We start from the raw sequence: 13,800 nt of genomic DNA, 5'->3' as shown, positions 1-13,800 counted from the left end.
CCCTGTGGGTGGAGGTGCTGTTTCACTGAGTGAGGCGTCGGCATAGAAATCAATAAAAGGGTACAAGGTGATCGCTCTATGACATTACCTTGGAAAGGTGTTCATACCCCTTGAATGTTTTAACAATGTCACAACAATTAGCACCTAATTGTGAAGTAAAAAAACAAACCAAACAAACGCAATGGCAATATTTTGATCATTAAGATGTTTCAAGTGCTTTATTGGAATATGAGCCACAACTGGTCTAGTCAGGTGAGACCAAAATCCACCTGACTAGTGGACAGGTGGATTTTGACTCTATGTGTTTGGAGAAAAGCATATTTGTATGCTGCAGTGGCCCATTCAAAGTCCAAACCTGAATCTAATTGATAATTTACGTTCATGTGAGAAAATGCGAAAACATTCAAGAGACTCGAATACTATTGCAAGGCACTGCAAGCTCTAACAGAGCCAGCAGTATGTTGTTATCAAGACTTAGACTTTCCATTAATTTGCCACCAATCTGAAGACTGGTTTTATTTGCAAAGCATTCAGTGTTAACCTGCTTAATGAATCAGAGTCATACATGCTGTGCATGTTCAGTGGTAATATACATTTTTTTTAAATGATTATTCTTATAATCAACCCCAAAACTCTGCTGAGCTTTTTTTTAAATTTCCTCTTAGAAAGCCCTTGGATTCTTGGATATTAAAGATTAGGCTTATTGTCACCCATTGGCCTGAAGGAAACCCTGAAAAAAGATCAAAGATGGGCTCAGTAACAAAAAAAAATAAATCTATATTTATAATGAAATACTTAAAGCAAAAATAAATAAATAAAATAGTTTCATACCAGTGGAGCTGACTGTTTCCCAAAACATTTTGTTACTAATTTTCAAATTATAGATGCAAAGAGAGCATTTTTCTTCAGTCCAAAATAATTTTGACGATCACACTGCCAAAAATGGTATTCACACAGATACTATTTTCTGTCTTTTACGAGGCCGGTGCCACATCACCTAAACAGATGCCCTGAGAAACAACACCTGAGGTCAGGTGATCTAATGTGCAGCATCAGCGCCACTGCCCCCTCCCACTCTGTCCCTTTGAAGGGGCCTTACACTAAGTGCTCCGAGCAAAGAGCAGTGGGACACTGGAGCCTCAGTCATATCACTCAGTCAATTTTCCTACCCTGAGTATAGAGTGAATGGAGTGGGGAGGGGGGTAATGATGTGCAGGGACACAGCTAAGCACTATTCGGCCTGAGAGTGCCAGATATGTTTGAGACGGGCCAATATTTTGTCTCAGGAGGAACAACCCAGAGTTGGTAAAGTCTGTATCTTTGAAAGATTTACAGTTGTTTGTTAAATTGCTTGTCAAACTTTAAAGATGATTACCACAAACACATCCTTTTGATGAGACCTCCACTTAGAGGTAATTTTGAAAATCAGTGCATTAACTTCTGGGTGCATATAATGTATAAACAGTGCATCATTTTTAAACTCGGACTCGTCTTATTTTTTTGTCGTTAGCTTGGAAAATCTTCTTTAAAGTCACTATTCTCTGAGCTGCACTATATTTTGGATGATACTCTAAGGTCAACCTTCCTCATTTCTAAATTTATCCCGTATCCTGGGTCTATTTTGAAACATAAAATCTGTTTTAGGTTTTGGCTCGACTTGGAACGTCCAGCTATCATTCCCATGCAGCTCTCTCGTAGGCTGCAAGCTGCCATGTTTTTATGCAGCTCCATGCCAGTGCTGAATGCTCCAGTCATCTGCCAAACCTGTAGATTAACTACCCCAGCAGAAACACTGGACATTCTTTCCACTTTCCCCATGACCTCCAGTTGTTAGAGAGCTGGGAGATCTACAGAAGAGCCCCAGTCCCAGTTAGACTGCACGAGGGCCATGGCAAACAGTAACACACCATGCTAATCCCATTGGTTGGACGACTCAGACTCGCCTCAGGGAAGGATGGGCCACTCCCTGAGTTCTGCCGAGGAAATCTGTACGCCAAGCAGACAGGGGCTAGAAACTTTCCAAGAAAGCAGGAACAAAAAACGGCTTCTCTGACTTGACAGCAAAGCAGATTCACCATAAAATCAACACAAACAACATTATCTTTATAGACCTTTCTTCCCAGGAGTATATAAAATTGTAATTTTTGACCATTTAGCACCACAGAAGGAGAACTGATTTATAAAATAGCAAATCCAATAATATTCACTTAAGATGCAAGATGTGAGCACAGCAGGAAGTTCCTGTTCAGGCTTTTTGAGCCCTCCTGCTGCTGCGCTGTCCAGCTTCCAGTCAGCCCTGTCAGTCTGTGTTTGCTTTTGTTTTTCCCAAGTGCTAAAGGAGCAGCAGAAACAGCCGAAGAAGTCCTAAAGCTCTTTCAGAGAGGAAAACACTGGAACATATCACTTAGAGTAACTTTTTTATAATCATGTGTTGGTAAGAGATGGTCATAATAGGAGACGATTATATGTAAAAAATACAGCAGCTTAATGGCGTTTAGATAACCTTTCCAACCAAAATATGTAACATGATCTTATTGCTTTTATTTAAAACCGATAAACCATTTTTTTTTATTGCAGCTAAAAAAGGATATTGATTTTTAAAGTTTTTATATCATAATCTGTTATTACATTTATTAATTGTTATGTTGACTTTTGTAATACAGACTTAAGCAAAAATCTAGAAAAAACTAAAAATTTAGGGTAACACATGTATAAATAGCTAATAAAAAGTGATTAATTAGTTTTCTGGTCAACCTGAAATCTGCTGCTCAGTAGATATCCAAGTCATAGAATTGCCATGTAAGTTTCTACACCATGACTGTCTGTGTTTTGTGACCAAAACACCGTCATTCCAAAACATCCTCTGGATAATCATTTGAGGAACCCAAAATTTGTAGGAATTATGACAGAAACGTTTTCGCTCGTAGCTTGACGACTGAGGCTAGCAAGTGCAGTTAGCAGCGTTTTATTCAAGAGTGACGGCTGGTGCTTCTATACTTTCATGAGCATAATTATATTTTTATCTTCAGGAAATACTTTGTTTTGGAAGTGTTGAATTTTCTCTTATTTCATGTAAACAATATGAAAGTACTTTCAATGAATCTTATTTCAGTTAGCTACTGGCACTGGGAAGCAAAAAACGAGAGGAAAATATGGTCCTTACGACACATTCTCATTTTAGCTCCTTGTTAAAAGGCGCTAAAACCATTTCCTCTGTTTGATGGAAAATTTGTAGATTTCAGCACTAAATTACTTGGGGTTATGGTGACTTTAATTTCCTCAGCATGACTGCCCAGGCTTTCCACCATCAGAAATATTTCTTTAAAAAAAAAAAATAAAAATGTAAAAGCACATAAGCCCTATTTATAAAGCCTGTGGTGTGACGCCATAGAAAACCATAGTCAACCCAGCTCTTTTTCTGGCATCCCATTATATATGTAGGAGCAGATTTATGACAAATGTTTAGCAATATAGCTTGAAAGTATACCAGCATTTGCTCTACCTTGATATCAGTGACAGGCACCAGTTGCAGTACAATGTTATGTACTATTTTATATAGATTCTGTCATTAAATAGGTCTGTCATATCCATTGCCACGTGCCATATATTTTTTTTTATCAATTCTCCTGTTAGAACATTTGATAAAGATAAAGAAGTTGAGCCGTGAATGTTCCTTTGTCAGAAAGTATTTCTGAAAGAATGCTTTGCATATATCCTTAAGATCTCATCAGAACTTTTGTTCCACATTAAACATTTTCCAAGCAGGACTTTTACATATTTTCAAATCAAACCTTACTAAAAAAAAATCAACCTTGTATGTGTGCAACCTTTCGTGTGTCTGCCTTTGACAATTACTTGGCTCGTTTCCCGTTGCATTCTTACACATATTAGGAATTTTCTTCTCTCTTCTGTTGGGATCAACTGTGGCGCAGTGTGATTTTTGGCTGTCCTTTACTGCAGGATTATAGCATCCTTAACCTTTTAGCTGCATTCTCCATCATTCTCTCTCATGTGTCCTTCCCAAGCTGTTCCTTAACCTCTGCACCGGCAGACAGATTGCGAGAGATGGAGAAGGACAGACAGACTGGAAGGCAGGCATACAGAGAGAGAAAGAGAAGAGCGAGACACTAAATGCAAGAAACAAATCTAGGCGGAGAGAGAAGTGGCCACCTGAGGATTAGAGACTGAATATAACTGCTCTGAATAGTCAAGGCCGCAACATTTCACAAAGTCTCTTTCCTCATCCTGACCTTTCTGATATTTAACTCCAAGACCCATCTATTGTCAGTGAACCTTTTTGCAGTAAAAGGAAAGGCAGTTAACATTCAGCCCTTCCACGACGTATTGAGTGAATTGTGGATTCAGTCCAGAAGTCTCTGGAGTCTGAGGGGACTCTCTATGTATTTATGTGTTTGAGTGTGCCAGTTTGTGTGTGCGCATGCTTTGGTCCGTTCGTGTAAACCTCTTTAGCCAATTACTACAATGCTTTCCGTGTGAGATTTCATCCGGCTGAAATGTTGCATTTCAATACCTTTTATGCAGCAAGCAGGCCCGTCTAATGTGGCGTCTTTGCTCCTGATCAGATAAATGTGGCAGCTTTCTATTAATCCTGTCAAAGGAACACAAACAATTGATGTTATTCAAGATGCTACCTACTTTTCATACAATGCAAATTTTGACTCCCTCAGGCTGTCTGTGCACAAGCTCCTCTCCTCGTTATTTTTTTAAAAGTGTTACGCTTTTCCACTGTTGCATCGTTTTGAAAGCTTCAAGGTCAAATATCGGCTCGCCCGCTTTGCTTGACTCGTATACAGAAGTCACATATTTTCATTTTCAGCCCAGGATGCTCTCTGACACACTCAGGCTCACAGACTGCAAAATTCAAAGTGACAGAGCTTCCCTGTCAACACCTGCCATCTAATCTATGCTTGTCTGAAACTCTTTCGCTCAATAAACCCATTGTTTAGCCATGTCAGTAACACAAAACTCGCAGCAATAATCGAATCTATTTGCACGATGACGCTTCTTTTAATGAGCTCCTGTGAAAACGGCATAATATTATTGATAAAATGCTGTTGATGGAACATTGTTTCTCAAAAGAAAAGAAAAGTACAATTTGTTATGCCAAGCAGTGAGGTTAAAAAAAAAAAGAAAGAAAGCTATTATACAGAAAAATTAATAACTGAAGCACAAAACAGACAGGCCTTCAAATGTTATTTAATCCTCTTGTTCTGAGTCTCCTGCAAAAATAAAACTGATAGTTTATTTTATTTTATTTTTTTTTAGAGGAAATCCAACAGGGAATGAAACGCAGAATGAGAGACATGATATCTGAGAGCTCTGAGGGATTTAATTCATACACAACAAAGTTGTTCCTGATTGATTTACCACCTACATGCAATTTAGTCAAGCAAAATTTAGAACAGCCACTTTACCATGTTAGCACCAATTTGAAGCATTTTCGTTCACTGTGGCCTTCCAGATATATATCTTGTTTTTACTTGTGCAACAGATACTGTTAACATCATCAAAACTGTCACACCAAATATTTCATGTAAACTGCTATATATGTTTTTTTTTCTTTCAGAGAAATCTACCACTCTTTATTCTGACATTTAGCAAGTAGAAATATATTTTTTTAGAAATCCACCTGGCTTGAAGTAGAAACAATTTATTTAATGTAAAAAAAAAAAAAAGGCTTTATGCAAAAATTCTGATTTCTACCATTAGTGCCATGCATAAAATGCGAACATCTTTTACACAAATTATTGGTCAACACTTGTGAAATAATGTTCAGTTCGGTCTTAGAGACAACATGTGTTTCAGCAACGTTGCATCGGAAAATAATGCAGAAAACAGATATTGTAGGAGATCCAGTGTGTTGAAAGTCATTTTAGGAAAATATTTCCTTCAAGAAATAAATGAGAAACTTTCATCCAGAATTACAGGATGAAGCTATTAAAATTCAAGAAAATATAAACTTAAAAAAATGGCTCTCTTGTAAAATGTTGTTGAATATTTACTCATGTTTGGATTCATTTACATTTTTGAATTATTTCTTTAAAATAAAGTTTTAAATGTGTTATTTGGTGGGTGACCCTTCCACCCACACACATAAAATATATTGATTGTTTCTCTACCTGTTTTGACTCGCACAATAAAGCTGTAACTGGAATGAGTTAGTCATATATTTTAATATAAGCACAGAAATTGGTCGGCTATTATTTTTAGAAGAAACAAAAAGACATGTATTGAATACCAAAAAGTCGAAAAAATATGTTGTTTCTTCCGTGTTAATGAATCCTGTAACTCTGATGTTTGAAGCCGCCATTTCAGTTTGACAAACAAGATTTTATCCTTCGCCTAAACCCCCTGCCTCACAGTAACATAAATCCTTTGCAGTCATTTTAACTCTTATCACTAACAAAGGGGATGCATTTAAACCTCAGTGTCATGGTCAAACACTGGGCATTTCAGCTGTAGCTCATGTCACATCTGATATTCTTTAAATTGCATTATTTATGGTAATGCAAAACTGATGAGCACACTTAACAAGTTGCAATGGAATCAAATAAAAAAATGTTCCTTTACTTCAGAGAATAAATGTAGGCGAGTAAATGTCATGACACCCAGCCTTTTACATTATGCATCATAGCGTATTTTACCCACAGTGTCATTTCAGAAAGTAGAAGACAAGTGAGGATATCAGAAGACAAGTCAGGAGTGAAAACGTGGATTCCAATACTCGTAAAGATAAAGCTTTAACAAACATGCAGCACATAAGGTACATAAAACACACATATGGTGTGTGGTACTTGCAAGATTTACAGTGGATAAAGTAAAATGAGGCAGATTTACAGAACAAGTCTGTGAATGTAGAGCATGCATACAAGGTAATATGTAAAAGCTGAGTGCTAGGAAAGAAAACATCAGTCACTGGAATTATACCACTGAACATCCTTTTTGTGGTTAATGGTGTCATCTCCGATAATTATGAATCCTCAAGCTGTTAAATTAATAAATTCAACGGTAGCAGAGGAAATATAAGCAACTACAGTTTCCAAGAGAAAACTATTTTCAATTATCTTTTAATTGATATTAGCAGCAGTGACTTAAGCTGCAGCAAAGGGTCAAACCCAGCTCTGTTATTAAAATATTATTCCATGCAGGCATCTTTTAATAATGAGAGGATTAGCTCTTTTTTTTTTTCTTTTGTCAATAGGCCTGCTAGATTTGATGTTGATTCATGCTTTTTGGTGTTGTCGAGAATGCATTGGAGAACAAGTGCAAAGTCACCGACAGCATTATGATCTAGTGTATTAAGCGCTGTTCAAGTGGAAAATATAAACTGACAGGGTGTTGGATAAAAGGTCATCTCCAAAAATAACATTTCTTTATAATCCTGTCAGAAGATGATAGACTGGTGCATAGATGGATTGATAGTCAGTCAACTTACTAACTGGTATTGATATTCTAAAGCCTTTTGGCTGCTTGTGATGGACAACAAAGAATCATTACCAGCTGCAAATGATGAGTGAAGAAAACACTCAAAGGGTATATTTTTCATTATTGCAGCCCACAACACAAGGACAAAATTCATAACATCACTTCATGATGGCTGGTGACATGTTAAATCAATGTTGCTCATCTTAAAACTTACCCCATCACAGTGATTAAATGAATGTACCTTTGACATTGCATCCAAGACAAAGAGATCAGTCTCATCCTTAGACGGTAACAGCACTACCGTTGTATCCTCAACACCAACCAAGAGAACAACATAAAAAATGACTGAAAAAACTACTCTGCCTGAAGGGTTTATCTTTTCTTCTTGGACACCAATCTGATGGCATCTGATTGCATTTCTGAGGAGTTAACCTCTTCCTGCAATCCAGACGGCCTGAAAGAAACTCTCCTGATGGGCCGTTGGCTGACAGTACAGGACACCTTCGAAGGTTGTTTGTGAATCCTGTGAATAGTGTGGAGTAAAATAATTATTCACAGTATGTTTACTTTTAAGGGCTGCACAGTGGTGCAGTTGGTAGAGCTGTTGCCTTGCAGCGAGAAGGTCCTGGGTTCGATTCCCGGCCCGGGGTCTTTCTACATGGAGTTTACCTGTTCTCCCTGTGCATGGTGGGTTCTCTCCGGGTTCTCCGGCTTCCTCCCACAGTCCAAAAACACGACTGTCAGGTTAATTGGTTTCTCTAAATTCTCCCTAGGTGTGAGTGTGTGTGAATGGTTGTGTGTCCTGTCTGTTTTCTGTGTTGCCCTGCGACAGACTGGCGACCTGTCCAGGGTGACCCCGCCTCTCGCCCGGAACGCAGCTGGAGTTTGGAACCAGCAACCCTCCCGACCCCATTAGGGACAAAGGGTGAACAGAAAATGGATGGCTGGATGGATGGATGTTTTCTTTTAGTAGAAGTTTATTTAATATTAATCTTACAATGTTTAATCAGTTTATTATATCTTACTGAGGCTTACAGAGTCATTGTTTCTCTTCTGGCCTTCACATGTTTGCTCCAGTGTGTCAGAAGCCTAGCAACAGGCGATAAGTAAATATCTGTCATACCTCCGGAGTGACAGACCAGACCCAACGGCTGAGCAATTATTATTAGGCACAGAATATTCTGCCTGGAATTGGTTTTTGACTAAAGGTTGCATTTTTCTCACTATGTGTATTAATCTGATAAGCTTTTTTTAGAACATCGGCGATGACACCCTGTCTGTGTGTGAAGGGCAGTATACGACTCCTTTGTCTAGTTAGATCTCTCTTCGGAGTTCTCCATCTGTACAGATGAAATAAAGTTGTGTTTTGTTCTCTCTTTTTAACAAGGTTTGGACTTTCTTAATTTTTCCCGCTCCAAAATAGTCATAGGTTTTTCAAAGGAGAGAGAGAAAAAAAAAAGTTCATCATTTTTTGACCAGGGTAACAAAATAAAAGGAAACAGTGAAGCACTATACCACCACTATTCACATCAATGAGTAGGGAACAGATCATGCCTTTTCATTTGATCAGATCTATAACTAGGCTACCACATTTTTCAAACCCCTGCAAATTGTTTTTATTCAAGCAAGGAGTTTGTTTCTAAAAAAAAAAAGAAGAAGAAGAAAGCAACATCTCTCAAAATCCAATAAGACGACATAAAAGGAGTATAATTTTTCAGATGCATAAAATTACAATGGTATTAAAGTCATTGTTAATCAACTTTTTTATGTTTCCAGTGGTGTGTTGATGATTTAACGTTGATAATGTACCCCAAGACTTTGAGGTCAGAAGACCTCCTTCCCATCACCCTAAAACTTTCTCCACAGATTCTCTGCCAGATTCAAGTCGGGATTCTGGCCAGGTCATTCCAAAATATTGTCAGAAGAAACATGTTGGTCCAATTAAATATTAAAGAAAGCCTTAACATAAATCCTCCAAAATCTAAAAGACATTTGGACACTCAGATGTCTGCTTGTGTTTTAAACCAACATCACACTTTATCCTACATAAATAAGATTAGGTATATAAGTATGGCTACATCCGATACACCTCTTGATGATCAAAAAAATAAAATCAGTGTGACTCCTTATCAGCAGTGTTTTTCAACCAGTCAGCATCCAATCTCCATAAAGTCTAAACTCATATAAAATCCTCAAAAGACCAACTAAAATGTCAGAGAGAATGTTCAGCTGCTTTTTCTTTCCAAACAGTGATTTCCCTCCAAGCCCCCCGATCATTTTGAAACTTTATTTTCTGAAAATGTCAGTGTTGTGTGACTCTGAGTTGAATATGCTGCATTAACAGGTTAATTTTGTATAAATAAAATTTTAAAAGCTGTGTTCTTTTAAGACTCACTGTAAGCCCATTAAATCTGTGTCCAAAATGAATGATTTATGTTTCTGTCATAGTTATGTGCCTCATGTAGAAAACTGGACTTGTGCTTTTGGATTGTGTTTAAATGAACGTTGTTCTCTTCCTATGCATTTTTAAATGGCACTATCAATGAAATGCCTCTTTTTTTCCCCCCCCTATTTGTCTTTTTTTTTTTGCCAAACATGCTATTTTGAATTTCTTTGTACGTCTCTATGTTTCTCTCCCTGCTTCAACAACAGGGGCCCATGCAAAAAAACAGGGCGAAGATTTGTCGGAAAACGACGGTGACGAAGACGAAGGTATTTTCCACGGTGAACAAAAGACGGTGCATGTTTTCTTTTGAAAACAAAATCTCACTGTTTTATAATCCGCTGTGGATTTCTCGTATTGCAAATGCACTCATCAAGCACCCGTGTCTCATCATCGTCATCTGCCGAGCAACATTTTCACAAAGATTGCATGTGAGTGAATGTGACGGCTCTTGTTCCCAAGGATCTATATTCAGATCAGGAGAGTTTCTGACTTTAGAGATTGCTAACATCCAGTATCTGTCAAAATAACTAAACCCTCGGTTGACTCGTGCTAATATCTTATGCAGCCGCTGAAGCGGCTGATAGTAAAGGGGCAGTTAAACCCCTTTGTTAAGGTGTGGGCAGAAACTGTGTTGATGGTGATAATAGCAAAGGTGGAGACACAGCAGTATAATATCAGACTGTTCCTCAGGTCTGCTTGCTCATTCAGATGAGGAGCGGCAGTTCAGGAGCGATGCTGAAGAGGATTAGAGATGAGAGGTGTAGAAAATGGGAAGTTGCTGCTCAGCAATCGCATTGTTCTCTTTCCATATTTATCTTGGGATATTCCTGGCTCAGGGTGGATCGCTGCTGAGATTAGAATGAGAGACAGCTCTTGTGCTGCAACAGAAACAGCTTAAGTCTCTGAATCTAATTCAAAACCCTTGATGTAGCCCGGCCCTTCTCTTATGTTGCCACTGTAGGGAAGGTGATGAAAGCCTGATGTTCAGTGTCATCACAAAGCCTTTGATTTACACTCAGTTTCAATAATAATGACACTCTGGACTTTCACTTCACTTGAACGTCGGCACCTCTGTAAATTGGAACGTCAAAAAGTTGATTTGGAAGTTAATAAAAAAGAATTAACTCATTGATTGATGACACACGTGGTAAAGTAGATCAAGCGATATTTTTTTATTATTATTATTATTATTATTATTATTATTATTATTATTATTATTATTATTATTATTATTATTATTATTATTTCAATGAGTATAGGTTACTCAAAAAAATTTACTTTCAGAAATTTTGATCAAGGTGCAATTTGTGAAGAAATGCTATGACCATGTTGTGATAGAATGGCTGTTAAGCAGATAATCACTGACATGAAAAAAAAAAACAAAAACAGAATGCAGTTGCTAAAGAAGCTGACTGTTAACAAACAGGGCTGCAGTCAGGCATATTATTGGAAGGTTTAGTGCAAGAAAAAAGTGGGGGAATGATGCTCAAGCAAGTAGGCCAACCACAGCCTTGTGAAGATTGTGAAGCAAAGCCTATTCAAGAAAATAAAGGAGAATGCATATTGTTTTATTAAATATTCATGCTTTGGGGGTTTAAATTAGCTGTAAGAACACATTTTTTGTGTAGCTAATAGATACAGTTTATTTTTTTAATGTAATTCTAGTTTATTAGGATTAAAACATTTAATGGAGTTAATCGTATTGTTATTGCATTTTAAATTAAAACTATGTATTAATAAAACAAACACCATTTTCAATTCAAAAACCCTTCAGTTGTTAAATTATTGAATAGACATAGAAGCTCAACAACAAAAATATTTATTGTTCTAATAAAATGGTTAGCATATTAAAATCTACATTATTAATTCATCAACATTAACACATAAAAATCCTGGCAGTAATTAAGATGCACATGTGCAATATTTCATTCTTTTTCTCAGTTATTGCTAAGGTAATTTGAAAGTTTTATTTTCTACACAAACTGAAGCAGACAACTGACTATTATTTTACATATGTTTTTACAGTATTTTATATATATATAAATATTTCCAATGGGACAGAGAGAGATGGGATTCTGTAAGTAAATGGTTTTCTCTAGATATTCAAGTGTTTGTAGAAAAGGTCTTTCCTCCTTGCCAACAGGCTCCTCTCTCAAAAATACCCTCCTCATTCTGGATCACATATCAGGAAGTGTTGCCATGGCACCACTTTGACACACACACACACACACACACACAGGTGTTTCTTTATTCATGCCCAGGGCAAGATGTTTGCAACTGCAGCCAAACTGTCTTGATTTTCAACCTGACTCTGTGTATATACACAGCTCATGCATGTACAGCTCTGTCCTCCTTCAAGTAGGCTCACGTGTGTCTGTATGTAAAAAGCCCCTTTGTATGTATAAAATTGCTGACAAGTGCCAATCCCTTTGTCTGGCAACTCTATGCGTGCATACACAGTGGCTTGGTCTCCAATCTGTTGTGCTAGACTAGCTTCACTGAGAATGTGACAAGTCTATTCTTTACTGAGCGCATCTAATGCTGTTTGCAGAGCATCGCTGAAGACACACAGTATAGTCCCAGTAGCATTTTTGCTACAGAACTGCAACTAATGCGTGCGTGACAGAGTTGGCCGTGACTTCCTAAAATTATCCATAAGATTTTTTGTGTTTCTGGTGATTCTGTATAGCTTGTATTGTATTAGATACAATATCCTCTGTTAAAAAACCAAACTCTTGTTTCTGTATTGTGGGGGAAAAATATTTAAACGCTGCCATTTGTCTCTGTTAACATATTTGTGAAGAGGCACTTGATTTTCAATTCACTGATTTGCCACTTGGTACTTTAGAGAAAAACCTAATTAGTTCACACGTACAAAGATGTTAAAACAGATTAGCCTATAGATTAAGCTACACTTACAGCTCAAACGTTTTGAGTACTAGTCCTTTCTCATTTATTCCAGAAAATGAATGACATATATTGGTTAATTACACACAGTGACTTATTCCAAGTTGTTATTTCTTCTAAACTTGAGGCCTGGACACGAGCTGCAAATGTTAATTCAGTCATGAACCAGAGACTGTGTCAGAAGGATCTTATCGGGGCAAAGCAGAAACAGAACTGAACTGTTAGCCAAAGTCCTGTTTTCAAATGAAAGTGAAGTTTGCATTTCATGACAAGAGGCTATATGAAATGTGGTCACAGAAGAAAGTACTTGACTCTTGTAGCACCGCAAATGACAAGGCAGCTGAAGCATCACATAGCCGAAGCAGGTAAACCCCACAACATCAGTTAAACATATCCAACAACAAGCATTATGACAGAGTAAAGTTTACAGAAATAGTAGCTGTAATGTAGGCAGTGTGAGGTGGAGGGCGTCGAGTCGCTCTCTGAGAGTGGGGTATATTTCTCCACACTCTGTAAAAAACCCCAGCTATAGAAAATCTATGGGGTATTGTCAAGAAGAAGATAAGAGACATCCGATCCAGCAATGCAACCTGGGTTTCCATTACCCCTCACCAGAACCACGGGCTGATTACCTCTGTGCCCGCCATACTGATGCAGTAATTCATCAGGCCCGAAAAGCTATTGAATAGATAGATATAAACATATATTTTGAAGTGGATGTTTATTGCGATGCACTCGCACAGGTTTTTTAGAAACTTGGCATTGCTGTTTAAAGACAAAACTTGAACTTGTGTTACTTCGATCGACCTAAGATAAATCTTGGGTTTTTGTCCTCTGCAAACCAAACCCATTAAATCTACAAGAAATAGATTGGCTTGAAATATTTCAATCTGTGTGTAATGAATTCATGTAATAGTTTCATTTTCTGAAGTGAGTGACGGTAAACATTTAACTTGTTTTATAATAGTCAAATTTTATATGCCTGGAAAGGTACGGCAGGA

At 37.5% G+C, this 13,800-nt stretch overlaps 1 protein-coding gene across 1 annotated transcript in view; it reads left to right on the top strand.

The window, feature by feature from the left end:
- Window positions 1–13,800, top strand: part of nlgn3a (neuroligin 3a) — a 186,031-nt gene that overhangs the window by 52,719 nt on the left and 119,512 nt on the right. The window contains exon 5 of the mRNA XM_044127108.1: window positions 10,099–10,158. Coding sequence (XP_043983043.1) covers window positions 10,099–10,158 — 60 coding nt within the window. The remainder of the gene's footprint in view (window positions 1–10,098; window positions 10,159–13,800) is intronic.

The sequence above is a fragment of the Gambusia affinis genome, linkage group LG09 (genome assembly GCF_019740435.1).
Source record: "Gambusia affinis linkage group LG09, SWU_Gaff_1.0, whole genome shotgun sequence".
Classification (NCBI taxonomy): domain Eukaryota; kingdom Metazoa; phylum Chordata; class Actinopteri; order Cyprinodontiformes; family Poeciliidae; genus Gambusia; species Gambusia affinis.
This window is presented reverse-complemented; position numbering and strand designations above follow the sequence as displayed.